Source organism: Pinus tabuliformis, chromosome 5_1 (genome assembly GCF_031772625.1).
Source record: "Pinus tabuliformis cultivar Carrire ecotype Pingquan chromosome 5_1, CPIR1, whole genome shotgun sequence".
In the NCBI taxonomy this organism is placed as follows: Eukaryota; Viridiplantae; Streptophyta; class Pinopsida; order Pinales; family Pinaceae; genus Pinus; species Pinus tabuliformis.
The window spans coordinates 589,975,400-589,995,260 of NC_142305.1; the positions used below are offsets into that span (position 1 = coordinate 589,975,400).

Genomic DNA, 19,861 nt, shown 5'->3' on the forward strand with positions numbered 1-19,861 from the left:
AATTGAATTTTAAAGATATCAGAAAAGGGGATCAAAGACCGATACACCGACAGACAGGTGGTGGTACGTAGTGAGTGGGGTCCCCACAGAATGAAGTAGGTGGGGAAAACACGGACTTTCGTCGAAGCAGAGGACGAGAACTGGAGGAGGCTGCACCCCTTAAACATGCATTGCTAAGTTTTCGATATATTTGGTATTCGGAAATGCAACGCACCAGTCAACATTCACGGTCGTATCAAACCTTTCAGCATTTTAGTCTACTTTTTTCTTATGGATAATTCCGCTGATTGGACGCATCGCCGCGTGATGCTCTTTGCCCTGATTCACTGCATCTGGTTGGAATTTTATGTTAAGTGGACTGTCGGTAATTAAATCCACTTAGCGGTCTAAAGCTGGTCTTACCTACAGTGAAGCCTTGCTTTTAGTGGTGACTCTGTTTCTATTTCCATATCAATGATGTAATTACATGAGCCCGAGAGGTGAGAGAACCATCACCCACACAAAATGACTACAATGACGAAATCAGGCAGGCAATATGGATCTTTGCGGCAAGAGAGGTGGATTATAGCGGGTGTTTTGCAAAAGGGTACACTGAGTTTTGCCATTAGGATTTTCAATTGTTGCATACTTGTTTTGTGTATTCTCTCGTTTGTTTTTGGCGTAGTCAATGGCTGTTTGAAGCAGGAGATGCAGTCTCTCTTGGTTTTTAAAGGCGGTTTACAAGATCCTGCCGGGCGTTTGGCTTCTTGGAATGTTTCTTTCAGCTGTTGCCTCTGGAATGGTATCTCCTGCAACAGTCTGGCCGGCCGTGTCGTTGCTATGGATTTGCATGAAAAGAGATTGAATGGTGTCTTGCGTCCAGCAGTACTGTTCAAGTTGAGGGCTTTGAAGTACTTGGATATTAGCTCCAACAATTTTACTGGCCTACCTATTCCTGCAGAACTGGGTCTTTTGAAAAACTTGAGATATCTCAACCTATCCACAGCAGGATTTGCAGGCTCCATTCCATGGCAACTCGGAAATTTGTCTACCTTGGAAGTACTTGATCTCTCTTCCTCAGCTTCAATGTTGACAAGTCCCAGCTTATCATGGCTCACAAATCTGACGGCCTTGAAGGATCTCTCTCTCGACGGAGTCGATCTCTCAGCAACGTCGTCCACATGGGGACAATCAGTAAGTCGTCTTTCTCACCTCAGAAACCTCACAATGTCAAATTGTGGACTTACAGGTTCAATTCCCTCTTCCCTGCAGAATCTTACATACCTTGAAATTCTCCATCTAGATGGAAATACATTCCAGTCTGAATTCCCTAGTTGGTTGGCGACTATGACTAGTTTGGTTTGTCTAAATGAGCTTTTGATTATGTTGAAAATGGGGATACCTATTATTCCTCTTTTTGTGTTGTCAATCCTTCTGATATTGAGTGCCATGAAATGGATGGACCAGCTTTGTGCATAATGGAAGAGAAGAAAACATTTGACTCTCAAAACTGTTAAGAGAGGTCGCGCTACGATTCCAATACAATTATGAAATGGAAAGAGGGTCTTCCTGAAGCTTCAAGAATACACATTCTTGAACGAGCGACCTATCATGGGTAAGACATTCAACTATCCCTCATAGTCTTAGTTAACGCATTCAACTCTTTCCCCATAATCTTGGTTAAGGCATTCATCTCTTTCCCTCATAATCTTAGTTTCTAATTTCTTTTGAGAGTGATAAGCATATCTTAATTTTGTCGCATTCTCTCGTAATTTTCCTGTGTCAAGAATCATATGCTCTTGTAATTCTCATACATCAATAATTGTATCAAACGCAAGGAGGTAACTTTGAGGAAAGATGGATAGTGATTCACACATGCCTAATCTTGTTTAGACATCCTTGAATTAATTTTATATTTCCATGTTTGATCCGAATTTAAACAGGAATGCAACAAAATACAGAGATAACCATATACACAAAGATGCAGCGGAAATAACTGAAACAGAGTTTTTTCATGCATCATGTACAATCAAAAAATGCTGCAACAGTTTCTTTTTGATCCTGTACACTCATAAAATGCTGAAACAGGTTTACTTTTTGATCCTGTACATGCTGATACAGTATTTTTGTGACTGTTTATATGTTCAGTGAAGGAGGCCACATACAGGTGGGCAGCGTTCATTATGTCATACACACAATATGCTGAAACAGAGTTTTTTCATGCATCCTGTACAATCATAAAATGCTGCAACAGTTTTCTTTTTTGATCCTATACTCTCATAAATTGCTGAAACAGGTTTACTTTTTGATCCTGTACATGCTGATACAGTATATTTGTGACTGTTTAGATGTTCAGTGAAGGAGGCCACATAGTCATGAAGAAGTTTTCTGTATGGCTTCAGAGAATCAGAACTTTTAATTTCGCTTACTAGCGACAGTTTGCAGATTCCTCTGTTTTTGTTTTTTACTCTTGGTTTGTAAGCTGGAGGTTGACTACGGGTCCCTCTTTCTCTCTGCTCTTCCGAAATATGTAACTTTTTATACCATTAATAAAAAGTTTCGATTATTTTCTCCGGAAAAAAAAAATACTGAAATATGCTTACAAACAGAAATGGAAATAAATCAGTTAGGGCGATAGTAGCTTATCTCTGAGAAAAGATGTGGTGGCTACATGTCTCTGAACTGTGTTAAATGAGGCTCGAAGGCCTATTTATTGTTGAGAAACAATGGAAAACCGTAAACATCCAAAAACCTAACCCTAGAAGATGAAACGCCAAACTGTGGGCCCCATTTCGGTAAATTGGTACATCAACTTCCTGGGGTCGTGACTTTGGCATACGATCTCCATTTGACGCGCACAGTATCTCGTTAGAAAGATCTATCCGAGAACTACAACTTTGGGAAGAACAACATGCTCCATGGACCATGTTTCTCCAAATGTTCCCAAAAAATGTCGTTTAGGGCCTCAAAACAGCTCCGGAAGTTCAAGACCCAAAAAACTGCTAAAAATAGTAAACTGTGCTACAGTTAAGGGAACTAAAAAGCTGAAAGAAACAATGGTGGGGGTCCAAGTGGACTTGGCAGGTGGCCACCAATATCCACCTAGATCATTCCTCCCACCTTAGGAAGCAATGGTCCCCATTGCGCCGAGTTCCTCCTTGAGATGAGGAAACTTCTGTTGAATTTGGTCCCTGGTGAGCCACTTGCCCTAGTGAAGGAGTTGACCTGCTTTGACAACTCGATACAATTGGAGATTCAACTGGCGAGTGTGCTTGATCTGTGTGTCCATGATCCAATCAGTTGCAGCTTGTTCCATGCAATCTAGATTTAACTCTGTGGGTGTGTGCTGTTCTGCAATGTCAGATGTTTCTAGCAATGGTGGAAAGTATGGCCAAAGGCGGTCCACATTGAACATTGGGTGCAAGCCAAGGAATGGGGGAATGCTGAGCTCAAATGCATTATCTCCCACAACCTTGGTAATGGTGTAAGGACCTATTGAAGCCCCGAAAATCGGGTCTACAACAAGGGGGATACCCGCTCGGTCCGGACCTTGGTTGGCAGCTCCTTTTCCGTTTGGTATAGCGGGTCCGACTGGGGATATGGGACCAGTTTCCCAATTTAAGTGTGTGAGTGAGAAAGATTGATATTTCTGTTTCTAACAATTTCTAAATGGAATACTTCTACTCTAATTCTAATCTAATAATAAGGAAATTATTATTCTAATAAACAGAAATATGTAAATCTATACTAACCCAGGGTGTAATCTTTCTTTTATGCGATCTAAAATGATTTCAGACAACAACTGGTAATAAAGATCATTCGGCTGCTATGAGAAAAGAATTCAATAAATATGAACTACTTCGTATAAAAAGTTAGACGAAACAGTTGTGAAAGGCATATCGCATAGTAAGCTACTCATACACTAAGCATAAATAAATAGCTATCACCGTACAAAAGTGCCAAATGATAACTCAGGCATTCATACATCAATATATAAATAACTGAACTGAAAATCACTCTAACACAAGCGCAGAAATAGTTAAGAGATAGAAATACCATTTATAACTAGTCCTACTCATGAGCTTCAAGCGATAACGATTTATTTCTTCTTAATCAAATATCCACTAAGAGTACAAAAGTGTAACATCAGTAGTAGATATCAAATGCAAACATCAATAAATCCTGTTCCATTCATTCATCAAAACCTCCTCAGAGGGTACAGAAGTGCATGTTCAGGGGATAAGTTTTTGATAAATTTCAGGACCCTTCTCTAAATGCATGAGAAGGGTTTAAATACTACTAACTAAATCTAAAAATAAATTATTACAAAAATGTAGGATGCGGTTTAAATGACCGTCCTCTTTTCAGGAAAATAAAACAAAATTAAAGCTAAAATTGAAACTAAAATTAAACTACTTCTGTATCTGGTCCTTGAAATCGCACGTATGCAGCATCTGTTTGAGAAGAGTTGGCTGGCCGACTTTCGATTTTAGCTGAGCTGAGAAAACAGAATCGACAAGAGATGGCGCCATCTTTTCGGCCAAATTGATGATACACTTAACAGTCATCCACTGGCTATGTGGCTTTACCAAGTAAGCCCATATGCAAATCAAACAGAATGGGTGGAAGGTACCCTAGTAGATCAAGACAGCACCAGAGTAGACGTAGAGAATGCTCTAATTGATTTAGAAAAGCAGCTTGATGAAAACTCTTTTTTGCAGGTATCAGAAGGACCAAAAAGAACCATGAGTACCCCTCCAGCCATGCAGACTCCTCAGAATTAGGAGAAGATCCCAAAAAGAAACAGAGAAGGGGTTTCCACTTCAGGAATGGCCACCTTCGATTTGTAGCAGGAATCAAACAAGAGGCAAAGGCTAAATCCAGTGTCTGAGCAGGAATATACTGAAGACTTAGAGGAGGTCACAAATACAAAAGCAGAGTGAAGTAGGCCTGCCACTCCATCTGGAGGCATGCAAGAGCCTTCCACATCTTAGACTTTGATGTTGGAAAGGCAGCTTAGTGTTGAAGTGTCATCCTTTATAATGCCTGGTGACAAAGATCAAGATATCAAGGAGAGATACAAAGAAATCAAAGCCAAAAATGAGAGGCTTAAGGCCTAAACATATGCACAATACCTAAAGCTGACTCCTACCAATCAAACAAGGATAATGTCAGCCTTTGACATTAAAGAGGGAATGCTGCAGATGACCTTTGTTAAGCCTACAACCCAGTAGCCAAAGACAGCATCAGATTTAAAAAGGGTATATTTTGAAGTGTTGGCAAGGGATATTCATCCCATAGACCAGATTGAACTACACAAACAGGTTGGAGAGATGATATACTCCACCCTGACAGGTAAAGCCATAGCTGCCCATCAGTTACAAAACTCTCTAAACAACATCTCAGCACAATTCCAGTCTGAGAAGGCCTCCTCACAGGCCAAAGATACAAGGATCAAGTCCTTAGAGGATTTAGTGATTGAATTGGGACACGATCCCAAGGATATAAAAGCTACAGAGCAGCTTATTAAGAAGAAAAATGATGATATTGCTACACTTAAGAGGCAATTGAAAATACCCCAGCTGCAACATCCTCAAACTCTAGAAGTCATAGAGAATCAAACCAAACATGAGGAGTTGATGGACTTGGTCTTGAAGCTGAATGATCAACTAAAGGAGACAGAAAAGGAGTTGGACGCTTTAATTCAACTGAAGCAAAGTGACATGGCCACAACTTCCAAGGATGTCATCCCAACAGTATCCACAGCAGTTCCTTCTACACTGGCAACATCACTGGCACCCACTGCTCCACCTGCCACAACATTGCCAGTAACAGCAGAATCTACAACAACAACGGATGCACAAGGAGAGAAAGCAGTAGAACTAGTCAAAGCCATGGAAGAGATGTCTATTCAGGCTACTGAAATGAACACGTTAAGAGAAAAGGTTGCAAGTTTGGAAATAGACTGCAAACTTGCCCAACTGAAACAGAAAGAAGAAGCACAAAAAGCCCAGAGAATGGGTGAGAGGATCAAAGTCTTAGAGAAAGACTTAACACTGGAGAAACCCCTTGGGAAAACCAAGGAAATGTTGTGGACCAATATCATTGACTCTGTCAATGATATTTGGCCATCAATCCAAGTTATTTTTGAACAAACAGAGTTAGTGAAGGTAGCTAGAGAAGCTATCCAGAAAGTAAAGGAGGAATTGGGAGATAAGCCTGAGGATGCAAATAGACTCATCCACTTCCTCAACAGCAAGAACAGATACGAGCTCCATGAGCTAAATATAGAAGATAGAACTGCCACCATTTTGAAAATAAGGAAGGTCCTTTCCAAAAGGAACCATATGCTCAACTTAGAAGAAAAATGCCACAATATGCAGGTAGCCATTGATAGATTCATGGCTAAATTCCATATTTTGAGGGAAAAGGGTCTGCCCAGTCCTATGGTTATAAATGACAAACTCATGACACAGTTGGACTACGATAATAGACTCAGATAGTTGGCTAAGGAACAAGCCAGCTCTTCATCCATAAAAGCCCTGCCAACAGGCAAAGTGTTATATGACACATATGAAAACTTGTTTTTTCTAGAACATGAGGTCAAACATTTATTCCTCACCAAGGCCAATTTTGCCAAATATATTGAAGATTATGAGATCTATAGGAGGATGATGAATGTGAAATTACCAGATGCAGAATGGTGGGAGACTATGACTAATTTACTGTGAAGAATTTATAGCTAAAAGTTGTAACCACACAGTAAAAATGAAGGCAGTCAGGTAAAATAGGTGAAAACAGGGCAGCATGGTCAAAGAGTATCAAGTGAAAGATGAAAGTAAAGAAGACTCCAGCGTGAAACACTACAACAACAAGCCAGCATAAAAGGCTACACTTCAACAATAAAGACCATCACAACCATAATAAAAGGGACAGCATAAAACCGTTCATTAGCTGTCTCTATATTCTTGCAAGAAGATATTTGTATTTCCTAGATTAAATCTCAAGTTGTTTTGAGATATTTTGTAATAATTTTTTGTATAAATACTTCACAAATCGAAGTATGTAGGGTGGATTCTTAGACATTTCTATAGTTTTATGCATCAAATATTGTAAGATATTGTATCACTGTTGGGACCAGCAAGCTAGATTAATGAATAAAGCAAAGACATTTCACTGGATTCATGTGTAGTGCGAAATACAAACAAGTATATTCTTTTGTGTTTTCATTTTTCTTTAAAAGTTTTTCCATAATCTTAAATGTATCTGAATTCTAAATGCTATAATATGGAATGATATCTCAGAACTTGCTTCACTACACTCTGTTTTAACTATTATGCATTTTTTATGTTTTCTGCTAAATTATCTAAGTGAAGGAATTCTTGATTATTCCTTAGTTCAGGTAGTTTCCCTCTGGTCTACAGTAAAGGATTCTTAATTGCCCTTTTCTCATGATCATCCTCTGTTCCTCATTTTAATCCTAGTTTGAGAATTCTTAATTGCTCCCTCACCCTGATTAAGACCATTTCACCCATTCCTATCTAAAGACCTGTATTTCCCTCTGCTAGCTTGCCCTTTGAACACTCCCTTTAATGAGCTAATCCCAGTTCTGCTGCCCTTATTTGACTCCATAGCCCAATAGCCAGAGACATCATTCTATCTATCTGTTCAAGGATTCCACCATCCAACCTCCAATACAAATCCAAACCCCATCGAACTTTAAAAACTAGCCTAAAATCCCAGCGAACAAAGCTAAAACATATAGAGAAAGCCCTCTCTGAGTCATAGGTTGGCTAGAGCCTATACCTAAAATATTGGTTTGTGGTTACCTCAGTCTTTTCCTTCTTCTGATAAATTCTAGGGGAAAATTCTGAGTGATAACACAATCACTATGTTAGAAGGAAACATTAAATAATTAATTAATTTATATAAAAATCCCATGTGTTAGGGGGTGGTGACTTCCTTTGAGTTTATTATCAAGATATATTTTATGCAAAGTTGGTGGGATTTTTCGTAAGAGGGAAGGAACCTCTTTGATAAAGAGAGGAACAAAATTAAGAGGAGGTTTTTGGGTTTAGAGACAGGAGATGGAAGAGAAAGAGAGTCGCGAGAGATTGTGGAGAAACTAGTCTGAGGGACAAGCCCGGGGATCTGGATTTAACTGATAGTTTAGAAACTTGAGCACTCATCTTGGATTTTTGGGCACGGGGGCCAGAAGTCTTTGATCTCGAAGTTCTTTGGCTTTGGGCAATAGAAAGGTTGATCTTAGATAGGTAGGGAGGAATCAATTGGTTTGATAACAATTATAGAGAACTCTGATTTTTCATAAAGCAACGTCAACTAGGGATCGACATCAAACGAGAGAACTAGGTATGTACTTATATTTAATTTATTAAATTTATGAAAAATGTTATTTCCCTATTTGAAATGTAATTTTAGGACCATTACACATGGTAGCAGAGCCAATTTTTAACTCTTTTGGACCTTATAGGCCCATAATTTTTCTCTTGAAAACCCTAAAACCTTTGAAATCGAGGTTTGCAAAGACACTGCTCTGACTAGGAAATTTCACTATTTATTTTTGCATTAAAAATCTCAATATTTGCAACAAACATGTAAATATGCTTCTTCCTTCCAATGTCGTCAGATGTAAAATCTCCCTGAGCCTTCTATGCTAGAATAACAATCGTTGTTTGAATACCCCATTTTACGGTTTTAGTTTCGAGGGGGAAAATTGTACTCGACATTTACTATACCTTATGCATCCTCCTTATATGCTATTTATGATACTAATCAATCAAAATTGGCATATGCATTGACCTCAACTCATAACCACGATAACCCTATTGTATTTGTGAATCCCACATGGTCTTGATGTAGGAAAGACATTTGCTATTCACCTCTCCTGCAACCTAATTTCCTATGGACTGTGACTCGACACTATCAAAACAACTTCTGTGCATATATTAATTTCCTCTAACAATTACACCAAGAACAGTTGTTGTCTAAATGAGCTTTTGATTATGCTGAAAATGGGGATACCTATTATTCCCCTCTTTGTGTTATCAATCCTTTTGATATTGAGTGCCATGAAATGGATGGACCAATTTTATTCATAATGGAAGAGAAGAAAACATTTGACTCTCAAAATTGTTAAGAGAGGCCGCGCTACGATTCCAATACAATTCCGAAATGGAGGGAGGGTCTTCCTGAAGTTTCAAGAATATACATTCTTGAACGAGTGACCTATCATGGGTAAGACATTCAACTATCCCTCATAGTCTTAGTTAAGGCATTCAACTCTTTCCCCATAATCTTGGCTAAGGAATTCATCTCTTTCCCTCATAATCTTAGTTTCTGATTTATTTTGAGAGTGATAAGCATATCTTAATTTTGTCGTATTCTCTCATCATTTTCATGTGTCAAGAATCATATGCTCTCGTAATTCTCATACATCAATAATTGTATCAAATGCAGGGAGGTAACTTTCAGGAAAGATGGATAGTGATTCACACATGCCTAATCTTGTTTAGACATCCTCAAATTAATTTTATATTTCTCAAATTAATTTTATATTTCCATGTTGAACCTAGCACATGCTAGATCCTTTACAATGGCAACCATTGCAACTTTCTCATATTCTAACCATGCTAAGAACAAATCTACAACTACCTTCATTCTTGAAAAAAAAAAAAAAAATCAATCTAGAGTTGTCAAAGAGAGGCCAGAACTTTACCTCCAAGACTCTCTCTCTCTCTCTCTCTCTCTCTCTCTCTCTCTATCTCTATTTCTCAATATTTGTGTTATTAAATTATTTAATTTTTTGTATTGTTAACACATAACACAATGGTTTTCCCCTATTCTCTTGGTAGTTTCTACATCTTCATGTGCATATGGCTCACCGATTCCCATCGTGTTAGGAATACACCATTCTATACTCCTTTGTGGTTAATTCGTGGTTATTTTTATTGACGTAGAGATCTTCATATATTTTTGTTACTTCTCTCAACCTATGTGCGATAATATTTTTCATCACAATAATTTTCATCCAAGAAATTTATGTTGTTTATGCTCGGGCATGTGATAGCCATCTCTCGGCCAACTATCTACCCATGAAAGAAATTTTCATTATTTATTTTGCCTCCACATCCGCATAGACGTTCCCCGACCATCTCTCTAGTTCTCGTGGCCTGGGACCAATTCTTGTTTATTAAACTGTGAGTTTTTCATTAAGACGCACTACCTTTAAGAAATTTGTTATGCTCACAAAAGTCAATAAGTGAGTCGAATATTAATGTCAAAAGAAAGAGAAGCCATCATATATATTATTATTGAATTATATAGATATATATACACAAACACACACACACACGAGGTTCTTGTAATAAACAAAAATACAAAGTTTTGGCTCCAGTTGTTAATTTTCCACTTTTTTATGTTGTTACAATTGCTTTTAGCCGAATTCTTAACTTAAATTAGCAATCAAATCAATTTTCCAGTAACCAATATAAATTGTAGATAGAACAATAAATTCATTAGAGAATATAATATAATCAAGAGCAATAACAAAAGACACCGGAATTGGTCAAAGATCAGGGAAAAACTCCATAAGGGGGAAACCCTTTCAAATTCTTCTTCTTATTAGATTGTCATAAAATTTTCAACAATAATGATCTAATTCACCAATCAAGAGTCAAGGTTAATCCTTTGACTATCCAAAAAAACGAACCAAACAATATCCAAGAGATGAGCCAAATAGTCAAATAAGATCAAAGTCAAAGTCTCCAAAATTGATCCAAGTTTGCAATCAACAATTAAAATATGCAGTCAATAGTCAACAATACTTTAGGTCATAGTCGTAGGGACCCAGTGACCATCAGTACAGTTGTAGCCCTCCAACCATAGGGAGCGCCTATCAAGTGAGCGGTTGTCACTGATATTTCCTTGTTCCAACCCTGCAGTTCCATAACAAATTCTTATTTTTGCACATGTGATCTCGAACCCTACAATTTCAGACCCATACTAACCAATTTCAGACCTGTACGAACCTGTTGATGCCTCGAAAATCGCTGCAACAACATCGGGGATAACCACCCGGTCCGGACCTTAGTACAACTCCTTTTCCGTTTGGAATAGTGGCTCCGACTGGGGATAATGGGACCAGTTTCCCAAAAGTAGATAAACGGGATGAATGGATGATTTATAAAACTAAGCTAGCGATGGGTGAATAACTAAATCTATTGACAAGAATAAAAAGAACTATAACCTATCCCGGGAATCTATTGAGCTTTAGAGTGTAGCGTTTGATGGTCTATGTCTAAAGACAGGCATATAGATGACTCCATTTGTCAGACATAGATGTTAATTCATTCAAGATTGCTGTGCATAAATAGTTAAGCAGAGCGATTAAAGCGATATTACCACACTTATCATTTATATTATCGACATATACATGATTAAAAGGAAAGCATTTCATAAAACATCCAATAGTGGAAGAAATATAGATCTGCTGTTACAGCGCATGCATATAATCAACAATAGCAAGGATAATCAAATAACGATTCACATAACAGGAATGGATTCAGACATAGATAAAAATACCATATGAGCTGCTTTGACACTCCCGATATCAATCGCTACTTGTAATTCTTCCTTCAATGCAGAAACATTTCCATACAAAGACAATAGTGCACAATCGCATAAAAAGCTTCCTTATCGAATTAAGAATAACTGGTCCAGTTTCATAAAAGAATATGACTGAAGCACAATAGTGCAAACTTCAGTCTTTTAGTCTGGTACAAAACTTTACGACCCTTTCCAAAACAATGAAAGGGTCTATAAATACTAAATTAATCTAAATATCTACTAAACTGAAATCCTACTAAATTGGTATCAATAAATCTTGATCCTATTCTCCTCAGCGATCTGGCAATCGGCGGCATGATTCATCAAGTAGGCTGCTTGCCTTTAAATCTTAGCTGACTTATCGCAAGCATTGGCTCTACTTCAGGAGGTTTGTTGAGGCGCGAACTGAGCTGTGCGGCATAGGTGGCATCTTGAATATCGGGAATTATATACCCGATCGCATCTGTTAGGCACTTAAGGGCGGCTCTCTGTGTGTGCGGCTTAATCAGGAAAAGCCAATATGCATCGAAGGTTAAACTGTTAATCCCGGCGATTAATCTCCCCTTTTCCTCTAAATCAGGATAACATGATTGCTCCAACATGTTTGTTGTTGTCATCTTTCCTGGTGTACATTGGGAAATCATATTTGCTAAGTAGAGAGTGTTGTTAACTAGATCAACTAGATTGCTGGAAGTTGATTTACATCTTGAAGCCGCCCTCTCCGCTTTCATCACCTGAGTGTGCCATTCTGTGAAGAGTATATCTTTATGTGTTTCTAGGATCCTGGGCAAATTTGCTGCTTTCCCTTGATCAGAATCTTGCCAGTCAAGATATGTGGTTATGATCTCTTCGGCTTGGTCTAACTCATTCCTGGCCTTCTCTACCTGCTGATTTATGGATGTCGTTAGCTCACACAATGGCTCTGCCTGAGCGATTTGTTGACACAGAATCCTAATCTGGGATATTAATGCAGTGTTTATTTGCACTGCTTCTGCTCTGAATTCATCCACTTGTGGAGCGCCCTTTATTATTTCGAGCTGCGATGACAATTGAGCGATTTGCTCATCTTTTGTTTTCATCATTTGCTCGTTTGCTGCCCTCAATTGTGCCAATGCCTCCGATAATTCCTTCTGTTTCTGGATCGCACTTTGGTCGATCCTTTGCTTTTCTGCCTGCAATTGCTGAGTCAATTGACTGTTCACTTGCTGTTGTGTCAACAATTGCTGCTCTGCCTACTCTGCCTTCTGCTTTGTCTCAGCCAACTCTGCCTGTAATGCGAAAATTTCTTGGTCCTTAGTTTTCAGTAAAATTCTTACCTCCGATGCCTTATCGATTGTTGCTGCCGAATAGGCTCCTGCATACTGCGATAGTTTTGTCAGGTCATCGGAGGGGTCGAATTCCTCCTTCCAAACCACGCTGCCCGTAACAGTTTGTTCTGGGAAAAGGGAAGGTTGATCAATCCTCCTTCTTTTCCTTTGTCGTTTTACCACTGCTTTATGCCTCGGGCTGTAGAAAACATCCAGGGGAGGAATATCTTCTACCTGAAGAATGATTTGGTCGGAGGGGTCCTTTGGTATTACTTCAACATCCTTAGAAATGGGTGGGCCGCTGGTTCCACTTAGAACCTGAGGTGAAGTGATGTCCTGTGTGTCGTTTGGCTTGGAAGTGTCTGTATCCTTGGAACATTCCAACCCACTGATGATGGAATCAAACTGTTTCCATTCCTGGATCAATATAGGGTCAACATGAGCATCACTGGTGGTTTGTTTTTCCTTTTCAGCTTGAGATTCCTTGCGTGCTTCTTCCTGCTGTTTCTTCAGTTGCTCCTCTTGTTCTTTCCTCTGTCTTTCCTCTTGCGCTCTCTGCTGCTTTTCTTCCTGTTCTTTCCTCTGCCTTTCCTCCTGTTCCTTTTTATGATCTTTTGTTATAACAGGAGGTTCCCTTGACTGTCGCCGACCAGGCTCGCTTGATGATGTCGCTGGGGTTGTTGCTAATAAATCTAGAGGCAGAGTTTGCAACCTCTGTTCTCTAAGTTTATTAAATTCAGTCAACCCTTCATCCTTATACTTTGCTAGGGCGAATTGCCTAACCTGGCTTATTGACTCAGCTGAGGAGAACAGGTCATCAAAGATATCTTCCTTATGATCAAATCTTGTCAGTTTGGCCTGTTCTAGTGCATTATAGGCAACTTTCTTTGGATCATAGTGCCTATTTGGGATAGTCGCCAGAGTTAAGGATTGAATTTTCGTGGCTTCCTTTTCTGCATGTTTGAGATCATGCAGAGTATAGACACCACACCTCAAGGGAAAAGAGGGCCAGCCCCTCTTCTTTTCTTTCTTGAGAGTCTGAGTAACACTCTCAGCCGTAATCTGGTAAGCAATTTCTCTAGCCAACAGTTTATCTGGTATATACAAAGGGAGAACATGTGGGTTGGCTTGGCTGCCGAAAACTCTTATGTAGGTAAATCTCTCCTCTCCAAACCAACTCCCTACCGATGTTAAATCAAACGAAGCTTGGTAGGAAATCTTGGGAATGGGTTTATCAAAAATAGAATAATAAATAGGCACCATAAAGCCATTACAGACTTGGTACAAATGTTGCTTGTAAAAAGACTTCCACAATTTCTGGTGATATATATGAATGGGCGAGGGGTCTTGTGCAGTCCACCTCCAGCCAAGTACGAGGAATTCAGAGTTAAAACAGAGGGTATTTAGAATATAGGCACTGTAGTAAAATGGGGGAATTACCCTTTCAGAAATACGGGTCTTGCTTCTAAACTCAAGCACAACCTGTGCTAATTTGTCAGAAAGAATAGTGGCCCAATCCATAATTATACTGTTCACTGCCGCTTCCATTAGAGGAACCATTTCTATGGTAAAATTAGCAGAGTCATGCAATCCCCATAATCTACACATCATTATTCCCGCATAGCAATAAGGAGAAGCCAGAGAATCAACCGAGTACTTACCGGAAGATTCGTGTTTGTGTTTGGCTAGATTTTGTCTCCAATCCCGGATGGGTTCGGATTCAACTTCATTATCACTTGCAAACTTCTCCAGGAACGCCTTGTTATATATCTTCTCTGGCTTGGGCAAATGATACATTTGCCTTAGATCATCTGCCTTGAATGACCCAAAAATTCTCCCGTCTCTGGTGCTGAAAGTTCTATCTAAAATTGGGATTTCTTCAATCGCCCACCTCACGACATCTGTGTATGGGAGAATTTGCTCCCTGGCCGCTATCCTGTGAAGGAAAGAGTCGGTTAAATCCTTGAGAGTATTCTCAAACTTTCGAAGTAAATCCACGCTAGCTTCTGTTACTGTCTTTACTGGTTCTTCGGCTTCAATCAGGTTGTATGTGCCTTGCCAAGTAACTCTGGTGAGACCCGTACATGTAGTATCAGATATCAAGCCCTTCTTTTTGTCCACGGCAGCTTGTCCTGCAGCTGGTGTAGCGGAAGTGCCCGTGGTCTTCTTGGATTTCTTCCCCATCTTGCTTGAGCTTCCTTCTATGGATGAATTCTGCACAGCGGCGAAAATAACGTAACACAGAGATATGCTAATGAAAATCCAATATGGGAACGATATATTAATCAAAGTGTGCTGAGAGATTAACTCTTAAAAATGGCTGCGGATACAATCCATGGGAAGATCTTACTGTTACATTAAATGACCGTTTAAGACCTGTCACCCCTTAAATGCTCATTACACCATTATTCGGCTGAATGGCCCGCTTAAGCGTGCTATGGATATTTTGGCGGTTGAGTGCAGGTGATTGATTATTTAAGAGATCAAACTTTAAATATGAATGGATCATAATATCCCTCCATTTAACGGCTTTTTCGAAATCCGCGCTATATCGCAATCGGGCATCGGGAACACTTTAAATCTTTATGTCGACAATTTTGAAACGTCGATCGCCGATAGCGAAATCGCATCGCATCGGAATGAAGGGGTATGACAATGTGCATAGATAGTGTCTCGCCGATTGCCTATTGCCGATTGCCGATATCGCATCGCATCGGGGGTAGAATCAGGGCGCCTTATTATTATACATGGGATTATGCCGATTGCCGATTGCGAAATCGCATCGGACCGGGGTGAATGACTTAAGGTGCTTAGCCTGCATATAAAGTATCGACGATATCTTATCGTCGATTGCGCATCGGCGGGATCCCATATGTCACTTATTTGTGTTTTCTATGTCATTGCGATATGCGATCTTGCGATCGCTTTATCGCAATGACAAAAGATTGTTATATTTGATTCAATATGGGTTATTCAAAAGGTTTTATATAATGCCTTCATTTGGTTTGCGGACCTTTTACAAATAAAGCAATATTGATACCAATTGACTTCTAAAGGGACCCATTTCATATAATATTTTGTAAATATAAATGATATGAAATGGGGGGTTGTTGTAGGGCACAACAGAACCAAACAAAAGAAGAGAGAGAAGAAGATGCTTGATAATGATATCCAAATGAGGATGACTCGTCTTGCATTTATATGCTTCCAAGGGGTGCCCAATTTCTCTTTAAAGTCGAACTAAAATTTTGTGCACATGTGGTTTTTCACATTAAAAATACATTTTTCCTTAACCAAATTGTCTTCCAAGGGCCAAGAGGGGTCTTTCTTGATGAGGAAGGTTGTCCAAAGGAGGGATTTCATCCTTAAGCTACCAAATTAATACTTCCTCTCAGAAAGAGAAAAATTGCCGACTGCAACATGTGTCCCATCTAAAATATCTTGTTACCCTCAAGCCAAATGTCATCTTTGCTCATGTCTTCTCATATGTTGAACACTCTCAAATCTAAAAGAAGAAGAATTGGAAATTATAGGGGAGCTAAAGTTACTACCCTTTATCCAATAATCGTCATAGGGGAGTATCAACTTAACCTACATCATAGGGAGCCCAAATCAACCCTCTATCACTAGGCAATATTGACTTACCAGAAGGGCTAGGATCACACTATGTCCTATTGACTTGGGACAATAGGCGAGATCTACTCAAGGAATACACTATGTCATATCGTCTAGTGACAATAGGAAAGATCGATTTGAGGATCACATTGTGTCCTATTACTTGTTGATCCTCCATCGAGACCCTTAAGAGTCAATTTGTAGAACACCTGCATCCAAGACTTAAGCAAGATCGAATTACCACATGGGTAAGTATACACACCCTATCTCAAGTCACCTCAACCCATTGTCCAGATGGGGAGGTCTAATCCCAACAAGTTTAACTTGTGGGTAGGATGCCAACTTAGGTATTCAAAGTGACAATAGGCGAGATCAACTTATGACAAGGGTAAGGATACACACCCTATTATATTTTCCAGAGTTCCCTCAACCCCATGAGACTTTACTTCTACATTCCCACCCTAGGAGCTCAATATGGGGGAAGAGCATGCTCAGTGTTCTTGATCAGTTGGTACCATTACCTAAGAGGGTCACATCCATCAGTCCAAGTTTCTCTATGAAGACCAAGAACTTCCCTTTCGGTGAAGCCTTGGTGAGTATATTTTCTATCTTCTCATCAGTCGAAATATGATAGGCTTATTGCAATATGCTTGGACATATCTCAATATGCTTGGATTTATCATGAAATACACGATTCTCTGTCAATCAAATCCCACTCTTGTTGTCTCGATATATGATTGTTGTATCTAAAACCCGATCAAACAACTCTCCAAAGATCTTTCTCAACCAAACTACCTCGCAACAGCCATGCTAGCAACAATGTACTCTACCTCGGTCATGCTTAATGATACATAATTTTGTTTCCTTCTCATCCAAGATATCATCATAGATCCCAAGCTAAAGCAATGCCCTGATGTGCTCTTCCTATCAATAACATTTCCAGCCCAGTCCACATTAGTGTAACTGTTAAGTTGTACATATTTGGCAGTATATCTCTGACCAAGTTTAATCGTCCTAAGTAAATATCCTAGACCTTGCTTGGCAACAACCCGGTGTGCATGAAGGGGATTAGTAATGAATTGACTCAGAGTGTTCACTGCAAAGCATATATTTGGATGGGTGTTGACAAGAAACACCAATTCCCCAATAAATTTTCGATACTCATAATGATTTTCCAAATCAAGTCCAACAACCTCTCTCGATATTTTCTTGAAGTTCATCTCCATTGGTGTAGTCAAAGACTTGCATTCTACCACTCCAAATCTTTCCAACAACTTCACAACATATTTTCCTTGAGAAAGGAAAATATCTCTCGGTCTATATCGCACCTCTAGCCATAGAAAGTAATTCATCATACCAAGATCCTTCATTTCAAATTCAGAGGCTAGCTCCCTCTTACTCTCGAGTATCAGGGGAAAATTACTAGTCAAGAATAATTCGTCAACATATAAAACAAAAATCAAAGGCATACATTGGATCACTTTGAAGTAGAGGTTCAGTTCGACAATGCTTCTCATGAATCCAAGATTCACTAGGTAACTATCAATAAGTGCATACTAGGCTCTGGGAGGTTGCTTCAAGCCATATAATGCTTTCTTCAACCTGCAAACATGATTCTTCTTGTCCTTGACTTCAAAACCCTAAGGCTTCTCAACATATACTTATTCATGTAGTATGGCATGAAGAAATGTTGTATTTACATCCATCTAGTGAAGAGTTTGTCCCTGACTAGCAACAAGGACAATGATCGATATAATTGTAGTGTAGTGGGCAACGACAACAAATATGTCATCATAATATTCTCCCTCTTTCTAGGAGAAACCTAAGGCCATGAACCTTTCTTTGTGCTTCTCAATGCTTCCATCAAATCCATGATTTATCTTGTATAACCATTTTGAATTTATGATAGACTTTCCTTTAGGTCTTGGAATGATATCCCATACATTATTCTTCATAATCTATTCATACTCTTTGGAAATGAAATCCTTCCAAACCTACTCTTTCATTGCTTCTTCAAAAGAAGGTGATTCAACTTGTATGATGGAGATCATTGTTGCAATGTATCTGTGGTAACCACATGGCTTATTGCTTTCCTTGAAGGACCTTTTTGCATAAACATATCTTGTTAAATAATGAATCCATATAGGTGAGTATAGCTTTAAATAGAGGAGGAATGACCTGTTATAGAGTTTTATGAACCCAATGTTTCGGACTACCAAGCGATTCCATCATCAGGGGATGCGACAATAGATATTCTAGAGATATTCATGACGTATCCATGAGCTATATTTTAAGTTATATATATAGGTAGGAGTTAGTCTAAATCATTTTCGCTTTGGATAATCTTAATTTCTCGAATTTTGATGCGCTATCCATCATGTCCCTTCCATGGTAGGACTTGATGTTGTTAAATAATGAATCCATATAGGTTAGGATAGTTTTAAATAGAGGAGGAATGACCTGTTACAGAGTTTTATGAACATAGAAACATATCTTTCAACATCCTGTAATGTATCTCAAAGCGACAATGGTCTCTTCCTGGTAGGGGGATCACTTGGAGGAGGATAAAAGGGGTCCATAGGCTTCATAGGATCATCATCAACCTCTTTTTCTGGATTAGGCATAGAGGTACCTTCTAGTATGTCCATATCATCACTTTTCTTCTTAGGAAGAGGTAAACGAAGGCCTATTGCTTTTCCAAGGGCAACATCTTCATCGAAATTACATCCCTGTTAAACTAGATCTTCCTTTCACCACATGTATATATTTTAAATCCTTTAGGGTTTTCACAATTTCCAAAAAATATACCTTTCTTTCCAATGGCTTCCATCTTGTTCCTCATTCCCTTCAACACATGGAAATATGTGCGGCAACCAAATATCCTGAGATGTTTAATGTTGGGTTTCACACATGTGAATACTTCTTCGAGAGTTTTGTTATTCAAAGCTTGATCAAGAACCCTATTTTGTACATAGACCGTTGTATTTGTAGCTTCACCCCAAAGGAATTCAACAAATGTTGATCATTCAACATAGCTTGGGAAACTTCCATGATGAACCAATTCTTTCTTTCAGCCACTCCATTTTGTTTGGGGTTATACGGTACAATATTTTCTTTCTTAGTTCCATCCTGCTTGAAAAATTTAATGAACTCATTTGACGTATATTCTTCACCATTGTCGAAACTAAAGACCTTGATATTCTTTCTGATTTGATTCTCTATTATTTCCTTTAATTCCTTGAACAAATCGAAAGCCTCATCCTTATGCTTCATGTATTATATCCATGTCTTCCTACAGAATTCATCAATAAAGATTATGTAGTAAACATGTCCAC

At 38.9% G+C, this 19,861-nt stretch overlaps 1 protein-coding gene across 1 annotated transcript in view; it reads left to right on the forward strand.

Moving 5' to 3' along the window:
- Nucleotides 1-479: 479 nt before the first annotated feature.
- LOC149166249 (uncharacterized) overlaps nucleotides 480-19,861 on the forward strand; it is a 36,037-nt gene continuing 16,655 nt past the window's right edge. Inside the window, 1 exon segment of the mRNA XM_089430115.1 lies at nucleotides 480-1,228. Within this exon segment, the coding sequence (XP_089286241.1) occupies nucleotides 505-1,228 (724 nt within the window). The 5' untranslated portion in view covers nucleotides 480-504.